Consider the following 12,644-nt stretch of genomic DNA (forward strand, 5'->3'; position numbering starts at 1 on the left):
AAACAGTAGAAAAAACTTCTGTAGCATGCTATAGATTAATTAATGATTTAAAACTGGAAAATGTCAATTTGATATACATGTAACCTGTTGACTTTCGGCATCGATTCTTTGGGGAGGAAAGCGGGCAAATAATACGGCGTGAAGATATGTAATAATGTGCAAAGAAATAAAACGAGAAAGCATGTTGTGTGACATGACAAACATTTTCTTCGCATACAAGAGCATGATCTTATATGTGAAAATTGCTTATTTTCGCGTGTTTGAAACTTTCTGCGAGAAACTGGCTTATATTTAGATGTTAAACACGCAAAGAAAACCCAGAAAATTCCACTTGGCCAGCTCCTCGGTGACTTGCGAACCTGTGAATAACTACCAGTGTTCAGAGGCAAAAGGCCGGATGGCCGAGTGGTCAAGATGACAGCCTACCACTCGGGGGGTCCGAGATCGAATCCGGGCGAATTTTTCGAAGAGTTGTATGTTCGGGTATGTCGGTCCCCGTCCCTTACGACCCGGTCGCCCCATTAGGTTGGACATGGCCAAACCCACAATGGGCTTGCTAAAAAAGAGGCCCTCTTAGTATTCATAGGGTGGAAGGAGTTTAAAAAAAAAGAAAAAAAATGGGCGGGGAAAAGATATAAATTAAATTTTTATTATTATTTAAAAGTTTGAATTTTATATTAATAATAAATGTAAAAAAATAAAAAGCAAAATTTTTTAAATAAAATTATTAAATCGAAACGTAATATATATTTAAAAAATAATAAAATAAATAACTTTAGTAGAGGGAGCCACAAGTGACGGAGCACACGTTAAAAGTCGTGTGGCAAAAACTGTTAAAAAAGAAAGTAAATCTCGTTTGAAAACTTAATTTTAAGCAATATCTACATTAAATTACGCTTCTAAACAAAGAAGGCGACGTATAACATTAATTTAATATTGAAATTACAAGTTAATTTTAAGAAACATGAGTACAACTTTAGAAAAAATTGCAGCCATCGAAGCTGAGGTAATTTTTATATAAATAACATTAAATAAGTAATTTTATGGATATATAATTGAATATAAACAAACATAAGTGTAATAAAATTACATTACTTGATGCATTAATCAACTATAAATCTGCTGTTAAAGTACCTGAACATGTGAACACCAAAGCAGATCACTTCTTCAATATTGATTTTATGTAAGGTTTGAATCTATCTATTTAACCATGTGATATGGTAACGTTCTATACAAAATTGCCCTTGAAGATTTAAGTTTGAATCCAGCCCAAATTATAGGTAAAATTTCAGTTCTGAATAAGAGGTTTGGATCCCCCCCCCAATTTAACCTCTAGACCAAAAAAGTCAAAGGAACCATATAATTGTGACCTTTGGTGGAGTGTTTCTCTCCAAAGTTTCCATCTGGGCTGCTTGTTAAATATGCAGTAAAGTTAATGGAGCATGCAATGTGATTCAATTGCACTCCAAGTAATTGGTGGAATAACATTGCTGTTTATTTGATTATTAATTTACAGCAACACAACACTTTGGCGATCTGCCTCCTTCCAGGTCTTTTTAAGGGTAACTTGTCCCTATTTGAGAGTTACAGATGTGGAGAAAACTCGGAAAACTCCACGTAAACAGCCTGTCCTGGCAAGGCGTGAACCCACCACCGAACTCCCGGTGTTCGGAAAATGGAACTGGTGGGCCGGAATAGCATTGCACCGACTACTTGGTATGCCTTTAGTAAAGTAAAAAACAGTTGTTTTTTTTATTATTCTTTTAAGAAATACTTCTGGAATTTTTTCACTTTTAAATTTTATCCCATTTTTGAAGTTAAATTTAATTAAAAGTGAAAAAATAATTAGGCTGATTTTGGAGAGATTATATCTCATGAAGGATCTTGTGTAGAATAGACTGTCGGTTCTTTTGACTTTTTTACTCTTATGGGCATGGTCTGCAGCTCTGAGATGGTTTCAGCAGCCTCATTCAGAGTTGTATTTGTATCCAGGTCAATTGAACATCTGAGTTTGAATCCAGTCTAAATTATGTAATTTATTATGGACATTATTCCTCATGTTTTAATAATACTAGCTAACTGTATTTAAGGTCAGATCAGTATTAATGGGTGAAAACAGTGGCTTCTTTTCCTAAAATTTTATGCCAATATACATATACATTAACAAAAAATAAAATTCTGTTTTAAAAAGCATAACAATAATTTTAAAAAAATACTGTTTAATACTACTAATTATTTATCAACATTTTTCTGTATAAATGTACATTTATTATTATTATTCTTTTTTATGTTGGCTCTGATTGGCCTAGGGCATTTGTTGTGACCAATAGTCTCTTTGTTTTTTATTGTGACAGTCACTAGACTTTTTGCCTGAATGTATAGAATTTTTCTTATTAAGCAACTCTCAATACTTAATACATGCTATTGATACATTTTATGCTATCTGTCAGTATAGCATATTGGCATGTTTTGGCTGAAAATAGCCCTGGATGAAACCATTATAAAGCTTTAAATTTACAAATCATTCATTACTGTTGTGAAATTCATGCTTAAATCCAAAGTTAAATAGGAAACTGATATCCCAGCTGAATAAAAAATGTTCTTCTACATGATTTAAATGCTTTATGTAAAATATTTCATGCCTGTGTTGTAATAAAGGCCCTAATCTTTTACCAGATTAGGCCTTTGGCTATCTTACACTACTCAAAAGTGAAATGAATGTGCACCTTGCAGAACTAGTAGAGTTGACAAGAGATATGCAAATGATTAAAAGAACAAACAACAATATGCAACAGATACCTGTTTATAAGGTAATGAATATGGCCCCATGGACAGCTATACAGTATAGGTTGCCATACGGAAAGGCACACTATTAATGAGGCAGTTAATGGTTGCCTGAGGTATCCCTTGCCAAGCTGTGTTTACTGTAGTGCACATGTGTTTATGGTATGTGGCAGTGGTCCCTGGTGCACTTCGTGTTGGACAAGGTCCCACAGATGTTTGATGGGAGAGAGATCTTGTGAGGCTGCTGGCCAGGAAGAATGTGAATTCTGTTCAGACTGATGAGCGTTTGCTGTGTGATGTACAGTTGGGCATTATCTTGCTAGAACACTTGTTGGGTGCAACCTGTAACAAACCATAGGTGCCACAATTTGTGATGTACTGGTCTGCTATCAGAGTATTGGAAATATGCACCAGGGCTGTCTGCTGATTGAATATGATGCCCAGTGTGGGGCTAGTGTGACACTTGGTGAAAAAGGCTTATACATAACATTTTTTGGAGCATTGACTTGTTAAACAAATTGTCAGCATAAGCTCTAGATATTCCAATATTAGAATAAGGTAGAGAATCCCTCAAGTTATTATATCTATGATTTTTTAACTTATTATATCAGAATATACCTCTACCTGGCTTGTAACCTGATGATAACTTATTACCTTTAGGGAGTAATAAAAGGATTCGAAAGTACTTGAAATGGTTTAATAAAAAATACACAAAGCCATAAAAGATCTGAATCTTTTTATGCTTCAAAGATTTGCCACAGTCTACCAGTTTCTTTTCATTACCTGATTAAATAAATGATTTGTATACACATATCAGTAGTGGGAATTGAATGGGCTATGAAGGAAACAACTCCTACAAATTGCATCAAAGATAAAATGCCGTAAAACAATAATAGTGATTTCATTGATAGATTTTCTAAAAATTACTACATATACTAGATATCTCCTAAACATTTTGGGAAACTTTCATTGAGAAAAAGCTACTTTATTTAATTAAATTAAGGCAATATTTAAATATTGCCTTTAATTTGAGAAATTTTTCAAAATACAAACATCTAATGATATATGTTGATTATAACTTTCTGCATGCATTATATTTAATTGTAAAATAATCTAAAATTTTAAACCTTTTATTAAGAAAAATACTTAAATTGATTTTTCATTCACTTCTTTCAAATAATATCCATATTTAAATTTATACTGCTGATTTTTTTGAGTGTAGTGTATTGAAATAAGTTTGTACTTTCAGATGGCTAGAACTCAAAGGAACAAAGCGACAATGGGGCATCTTGGACTTTTGAAAGCTCGACTCGCAAAACTAAGAAGAGAATTGATAACTCCCAAAGGTGGTGGTGGAGGTCCAGGAGAAGGTTTTGATGTTGCTAAAACTGGTGATGCAAGAATAGGATTTGTTGGTAAGTTTCATTTGATAAATTTTAGAGATCATTATTCAGTTTTTAAAAAATGTATCATCGTAATATTACTATAGATATGAATATACAGAACGTTTCAAAAGTTGCTATTTAATTAAAACCAAATAATCTTGTAAAAATTGTAAAAAAGATTAGTTTTGAGCTTTTGAGTATATAGCCCAAACATAGTCTGACAATTTCAGCAATATCATTTGGCTTTAATTAATTAAAATTGGGTTATGAGTTATATATATATGTAAAGGTGTGATTGGCCCTCCAAAGCCGGAGGCGCTTGAAACAAAAGGAGTGACGTGGAACAATAGAAAATAAGGTCAGAAGCTTCTGGGAAGTCAGAAAGAACGGACCACGTGAAAGACCTCGAATATAGTAGGACGAGACAAAGGAACTTCATATAGTTAAAGACATTTCCTCCTCGAACTTACATAAAATATTTACATATACTATACTAGCTGTTACCCACCATGACTTTGCCCATGCGAATTTTGCAAGCAAACACCATTTATATTCAGTATTTCAACAGCCATAGTAATTGTTATATAATACCTATTGCTGGGAATGATGAGAATTACTGAGAATCAAACAAACTGTTTCCAATTTGATCAATTTTCTGGAACGTTTAAAATCATTCTATAATCGAACCAATATGCAATAACAAATTTGAATTTAAAACAGTTCAAACATTTGGTTTAAAAATTGAAATGTATAAAAATATTTATAACAATGTCTGAAATGTTATCATTTTAATACACCTAAGTACTCAATGAAGACTAAACGTAGTTGAAAACCAAAACATTGCATCTAAAATAGTACAGTAGAAGCCATTCTTCAGGTTAAGCCTTAATCCTCTCCCTCCTGCCCCCGTGGGGAATTTCAAAAAATCCCTTCTTAGTGTGCATTTACATGAAGTATCCTAATTGTGTACGAAATTTCACCTCTAGGTTCAGTGGTTTGCTCTGGGCGATGATGAATCAGTCAGTCAGTCAGGACAAGTAATTTTATATATTTATATAGTCATTATTTTAATGACATTAAATGTTTTTTTTAAAAAGTGCTATGCTATCATAAATATATATATATATCTTTAATGTAAATTTATGTATTTACAAAACATTAATTGGTTTATGTTGAATTCTGTGTAATTGTTAAATTTTCCATTTAGGCCCATATCACTGATAATGAATATTAAAAACACTCATCAAATCAGAAAATCCAGCAGTATAACATTGATTTAATAAAATGCTTTCTTGTAATTAATTGTATAATTAATAATAGGGAGGCTGAAACTTTCTCCAATGCATGTAGATCTTTATTTCATCACCCTGTAAACTTAATTTGTCATCATTGATTACATATCAAACCAACTAATAATAATATGCTATATCATGTTATATTTGCTTCTTTCAAAATCTGTGCTATATTCAAACTTTGTTCTATCTTCCAAATTGCTTTTTAACTTGAAGATGACAACTTGAAGTTTGTCAAAAACATATGTTTTTATTAAATGAATGTTATACTGCTGGATTTTCTGTTTGGTGAGTGTTTTTAATATTAACATTAATCCAGTTTTCAGTCATTACTACAAACTGATTATGAACATGGAAGAACAAGTGGTTGTGGTAATATGCAAGTTAAAAAGCTTGAAATGTAAGACAATTACAGACAATTTTAAGAAGAAGTTGCATAACAAAGGTCCAACAGACAAGGTCATTCACGAGTTGTATTCTTTGCCATCTGGCCAACTTTGTTGTAGGCTAAACTCACAACAGGCTTGCAAACAGATCCTTTAGTATTTGTGAGACTGAAAGAGTTATGAAAAAGACGTATTTTAATCATTTATTAGATAAATTTTTTTTTAATCCATTAGCCAACTTTTTACAAACGAATATTGTATTTTTAATTGTTTTGGCTTGTCACCGGAGAACTTTTAGACTGTTTTGCATGTTTTTATAGATCTGTAGCCTCTAAAGAAAGGTCGTCTTCCCAATGGAAGATTGTCGTTCCCACTGATTGGACATGGCGAGAGTAAAGACATTTGAGTTTTTCTATGTATTTTTTACTAATAAAATGTTTATATTTAAGAGCCTGTATTTTAGAAAAGTTTTTTTTAAAATGAATATAAAATTTTCTGGAAGTTTACTTTATTTTTAATAATAATAAAAAAAATTGGCATTTACTGGTATTTTTATTGCATTTTTAAAACATTTATATTAATTATTTAAAAATAAAATGTTTAAAATATACTGACCTTAAAACAAACACTTATAAAGCAAATGAATTTCAGCATTAAAGTGAATTTTGGCAATTGGCCTGCTAAAATGCCATTATCACAATGTTAATTTTCACACAATAAAGCAAACAAATCAGAATTCATTAAACCAAACTGTAAATTACTTTTACAACCCCAAGAAATAACCTTATTTCCAATAATGATTACTTTTTACATTTTTTGACATGAACAATATAAAAAGTGGTACTGTAATAAATGTTATATTTTGAATAAAATAGATTTCATTTTCCAAGTAAGCAAAGACTGATTCAACCTCTGATTGCAGAGCAATTCAAACATCTGGTTTTAGTAGACCATTCTAATATACTCAGAAAATAAGAGTTAAAGTTTAATGATGTCCACCTCCTTAAATGGATGTGGTTCCATGCAAATATCTGCTAGTTTGCAGATCAGGGAGTACATACCGTGATGCCAGGTTTGTCTTTGTTTTTATTCATTTGGCATCAAAAAATATTTCTACTTTTCCAAACAATCTTCAAAAGAAAAAAATCATGGATTTCTTTTATACTGTAGTTGACTGTTCAATTAAAAAATTGATAAATTTAAATATTTATAGAAAAAAATATNCATACTCATCTGATAAGCTATATTCATGATAAATTGTCTGGTGATATTGATCAAAGTGAAAAAAAATCTTTTAATATTCCATATTAACATTTAACTAAAGAATTCTCTACTATAGCTGTTATTGATTATCCTTTAATTGTTTTTGTTAAAAAAAAAAAATATCATAAAACAGTGTGATTAGTGGAACATATTTTGTAAAACACTTTTTCTAGTCACTAGTTATGACTATATACAGATACTACTGTATGATACAGTGTGTATATGCTGTATATAAATATAAATATATATATATATAAATTAAAAGATACATCTGTTTTTCAGGATTTCCTTCTGTTGGAAAATCAACATTGATGAATACTTTAGCTGGAGTGTTTTCTGAAGTAGCATCATATGAATTTACAACTTTAACTACTGTACCTGGTGTCATTAGATATAAAGGTGCTAAAATTCAATTATTAGATCTTCCTGGAATTATAGAAGGTGCTAAGGACGGAAAAGGTCGTGGTCGGCAGGTTATTGCAGGTAAAATTTCCAGATTAAACTGTATATATGTGTATAGTAATGCTATATTTCCAGGATATTGTGTAATTAATAGCTTACAAAAGTTTATGCAAAAAATACCATTAAACAAAACTCTACTTTAATATTAATAATTGCAAATACTTTGTTCAAATAATTGGAATTCAGAACTAATTGGAGAGCTATTTAAATTCAAAAAGTTGAGCTTTTTGAATGTAAATAGTATTGTTTTAGAATTCTCTTCTTGTTTGATAAAATGCAAAAATGCCTAAATGTCTTGATAATAGTGCTGTAATTAAACAAACACCAAATCCTTATTCAGCTAATTATGTTAAAGCTAATTAATAAGATATTAAGCAATTTGTCTAGATATGGACAGTTAAGCTGCTGTATCTTATTAAATTTAATTTAGAGTATTCTGGAAAAAAAATCAGTGTAAAATGGAACTTGTGCCATGTGAACTGAAGTAAAAAGTTGTTGACATTATTTTTTTTTTTTTATGTTATTTATACATTAGTTGTTGTTAAAGGCAAATAATATTTAATGAATTACATATTATTTAATAATAATAATTACAATTAAATAAAGTATTGAGTTACATAACATTTTAACTGTTTTAACACGTAACCTGCAGCAAACTTAATACTACATTTCACAAATTTTTTTTAAAACTGTAATGTTACATTTCTTGATATATCAAGATATTCCTAGGTTTAAAATGTAACATGTTGTAGCATGATACAAACTCTGTATGTTTTTGTGCCTCTTAATGCCATCTGCTATCTGGCTGTCACCAGATAAACTATTTTCCTAGAAAGATGAAATACAATTGTTTAGAACTACATGGCATGTTAGATTTGGAGTTTTCCAAGTTATATTTTGTGATTCTAAGTCACTGTTTGCCTTGCTTTAGTCAATTTTTTTTTCTTATGCTAAGGAATATACTGTAAAACACTGAAAATCAGCCAGTACACAGGTAAAGAACTGTGTTTACAAGGTAAGTGCTTATTAATGTGCCCTTTTTAATGTCAAGGCAGTAAAAGTACAGTTATTAAAATCACAAGTTTTAGTAACTGTAGTCTTATTATTTACTTAACTTGCTTAATGCCGCTGATCAGTTATTGATATCAGTTTAGGCATGTCTCAAAGAGGTTGTAATAAGTATATACCACTGTACATGTAATTTTTAATTCAAGCTAAGTAGAATTTTGTTCTAATAGTTTTAAAGTTCACATAAAAATAGTCATTTAGGTTTTATGCTAAATTAAAAGTCCAAATTTTTTAGAGTTAAAATTTAATTTTTCTCACAAAGACAAGGTGAACTTTCATTATGTATATCAATTATAGTGATTGTTTTAAGTTAAGTTTTATCATCTTTTTATATAAGGAACACAATTCTTAATGAGTAAAGATTCTGATTTATTGTAATTTTTTCTATGTTCAGTTGCAAGGACATGCAGTCTTATTTTTATTGTACTGGATGTATTGAAGCCTCTTCAGCATAAAAAAATTATTGAAAAAGAATTGGAAGGATTTGGAATTAGATTAAACAAACAACCTCCTGCAATTGCAGTAAGAAAAAAAGATAAAGGAGGAATTAATCTACAGTCTCTGGTAAATGTTTTGAAATTATAAATTATTTATTTTATGAATTTCTGCTTGAAATAAAACTAAAAATTACTTTATTTAAGAGTGGTTGACCAGTTTTTCATTATTTGATTTTGTTCATAGTTTATATCTGAAATAATATTGATGATAATTTTATTTAATTTCTTAGTTAAATGTAGTAATTGTTAAAAATAGAATGTTGAAATCAATACTAATAATTTTAAAATTAAACCTCCAATAATGACCTATTTCCAAACAACAATCATTTTTTTAATCTTTATATCAGTTCTTGAAAGGTTTGGTTGTATTTTTAATTTTTGGAATGTTTTTATATTTTACATGTGGATTTGGAATATTTTGGAATGTAAAATATAAAAACATTCCAAAATATTTTTGGAATGTTTTTATATTTTACATTCAGCAGATATTAGAGTTGATTTTTCTCTTCAGTACTTTTACGGATTAAAACTGCATTTTGAAATGGGTTCCCAATTAAACGTTAATTGTCTGTTTATGTCAAATGTATGTAATATTCATTGACCACATGTAGAAGCTTAAATGAGTTTGTTTTGTATTTTGTCTTTCTGCTGACGTAAACAGTTTCTTGTAGTTTACAAGAAATAAAAAATGTTGTTAGCATTTCAGTTTTTTTATATTTTTTCATTCACAACATGTATAACAATGCTGATATTTTAATTCTGTCAAAAGTCTCAAATTCTTTATGAAATTCAAAAAGATGTATTATTTATTATGTATGAAATTGACATCACTTTTTATAATGGGTTCAAAATCTAAAAATACATGTTTACATGAGGCATTGCAGGTCTTTTGCACCAAGCTGTAGATTTATGATAGTGAAATGAAAAAGACCAATAACAACAATAAAACTTTTGTTTAAAGTTCCTTCAGAAGCAAATTTAAATTGAATTTTGAAAAAGTTGTTTTAAAACAAAAATAGATTAAGGTATAAAATAAAAGTAAAATACATTGAAGTAACTGAATCAAGTAGTTTCATTCTTACAGAATTTTTAAATAGACATATTAATCAGATTATGCATTTTTATCTGCAAGGTTATTGGCACACAAACTTAACCATATGAACTTATATGCAGACCAAATAGATCCCAAATTGGGATTAAATATTTTAATTTAGATCTAAAAAAAAGCATAAAAAATTTTAAACATACTATTCATTGAACCTTTTTTCATTCTCTTGTTGAGCCAACAAACAACCTAGATTCTGCATATCTTTCAGAATAAATTCAAAATACATTTAAAACACATATTGAAAATTTAGTTTTAATAAATAGCAATACATCAAGGCATGCTTTGGCATAATTTTAAGACTATCTCAAATAAGAATACATAACCATGCCATTTTTTTTTTACTAACATCCCTCTCTTATTGAGTATGCTTTACCTGTTTGGGCTTCAGCATCTCCCTGTCTGTTAAACAAACTTAATTTACAAATAGGTAAAATGTTTCTTTTACTTAACAGACTGGCTCACTTACCATACACAGATTGTCCTGAAGTTGCACAATCTCACTTAGGTTTACCATATTTATTTAAATTTATCAACTATTTTGATCAAATTCTTACGTACAAACTTTTCAATGGATTTCTCCCATCTCATTACATCAACTTACTACTTGTCTATTTATATTTCTGTTCCTTTTTGTCGTCTTGCCATTTCAGCCAAATCTTTTTCCTATCATCACCATAAAGTTACTAATCTAATCGAAGATAAACTTTATATTGATTTTTATAAATTTAAACTCTTTTTTTAACTGTTAAGAATTTTGTTTCTTAATACAATTATTGTGGAAAAATTCTGTAATTTTATTTGTTGTTTTTAGCAGGTTTTGTTATTTTTATGTTATTTTGGGAGGTGGAAAATTTTGCCTATAAGGGCATCACCTGTAGCATTTGTAAATAAATAAATAAAATCATAATTGTACATACCAAAAGAAAAATATATTTGCAAATAATTGAAATGTGAAACAAAATTAATTTTAATGTCATTAACAAATATCTTATCAGACTTAAGTAATCTTCTCCATTTTGAAAGACCATTTTCTTTGTTTTCTATAAATTTACTGAAAGATCATTTCTTTTTGCATAGTTAAGTGATATAATTTCCAAATAGAGAAAAACCTATTGCATTCTAAGTTTTTCTCTCTTAGAATGAATATATAATTTATATGCTACAGTTTACATTTTGGCTATCATTAATTTGTTTTTTCAGTTATGTTATATATATTTATCATCATATAGAATTACAATGTTTTTAGGTCACCCAATCTGAACTTGATATCGATACGGTAAAAACAATTCTATCCGAATATAGGATACATAATGCTGACGTTGTCCTAAAATGTGATGCTACTTCTGATGATTTAATTGACGTCATAGAAGGAAATCGAATCTATATCCCATGTATTTATTGCTTAAACAAGATAGATCAAATATCTATTGAAGTAAGTACATATACTATATATTTATAAAATTAGTCATTAATCACTATTATTTTTGCAAATATTTTAAACAGTTTTTTTTCTTCTTCAGGAATTAGATATCATATACAGAATTCCACATTGTGTACCTATTTCTGCCCATCATAAATGGAACTTTGATGATCTCTTAGAAAAATCTTGGGAATATTTGAAATTAATAAGGATGTAAATGTCGATTTTAAAATATTTTTAAAATTTTATTTCAAACAGTTTTATATTTAACCATATAACAATGATTTAATAAACTCTTTTTAGATATACAAAACCAAAGGGTCAGTTACCAGATTATGAAGCACCAGTCATTCTGAATCAAGATAAAAGAACTGTTGAGGATTTTTGTAACAAACTACATAGATCTATAATGAAGGAATTTAAATAGTCAGTTTTCATTTAATTCATAGCATATAATAAAAAATTCTCTGTAATATTTAAAGTTTAAATAGCTCTATCTGAGTGATGAGTGTAAATGAGCATACGTTCATTTGTATAAATGAACGTATGCTCATTTACACTCATTTACATCCATTCAATTAAAGACAAAATTTGTATTTGTATAAATACAAATTTTGTCTTTAATTGAATGGATTGCATTAGAAATTGTGTATATCTTGTTCTAGAAGCCATATAGTGAATGAACTAGTTGTAGGACTTCATTAATTTGAGGGTTTTTTTTAACTCTCTACACACCTGTGGGCACCAAGAGGGCCTTCATAATTATGCCTATTGTGGGTTTGACAGACCCAGATGTTGAGGTATGGGTAACATCTAAGTAGTTAAATTTCTAGGATGGCTTGCCCAGATTTGATTCCAAGTCACCAGAATGGTACGATGAGGCTGTATTTAATTGCCTCAGCCATCTCATCACTATAAAATTTGTTTCTAAGTAAAATTAAATTAAATTAGCAGTTTTAGTTTTTACATTTATAATTAC

General features: G+C 29.2%; 1 protein-coding gene across 2 annotated transcripts in view; it reads left to right on the forward strand.

Moving 5' to 3' along the window:
• Positions 1-795: 795 nt before the first annotated feature.
• LOC111619684 (developmentally-regulated GTP-binding protein 1-like) overlaps positions 796-12,644 on the forward strand; it is a 22,618-nt gene continuing 10,769 nt past the window's right edge. For both annotated transcript variants that reach the window (XM_023361452.1, XM_023361453.1), the window contains exons 1-7: positions 796-1,006; positions 4,034-4,199; positions 7,393-7,593; positions 9,035-9,204; positions 11,492-11,677; positions 11,766-11,878; positions 11,969-12,091. In XM_023361452.1, coding sequence (XP_023217220.1) covers positions 965-1,006; positions 4,034-4,199; positions 7,393-7,593; positions 9,035-9,204; positions 11,492-11,677; positions 11,766-11,878; positions 11,969-12,091 — 1,001 coding nt within the window. In that variant the 5' untranslated portion in view covers positions 796-964. The remainder of the gene's footprint in view (positions 1,007-4,033; positions 4,200-7,392; positions 7,594-9,034; positions 9,205-11,491; positions 11,678-11,765; positions 11,879-11,968; positions 12,092-12,644) is intronic.

Source organism: Centruroides sculpturatus, unplaced genomic scaffold, assembly GCF_000671375.1.
Source record: "Centruroides sculpturatus isolate CEXI.00-Female unplaced genomic scaffold, Cexi_2.0 scaffold165, whole genome shotgun sequence".
In the NCBI taxonomy this organism is placed as follows: domain Eukaryota; kingdom Metazoa; phylum Arthropoda; class Arachnida; order Scorpiones; family Buthidae; genus Centruroides; species Centruroides sculpturatus.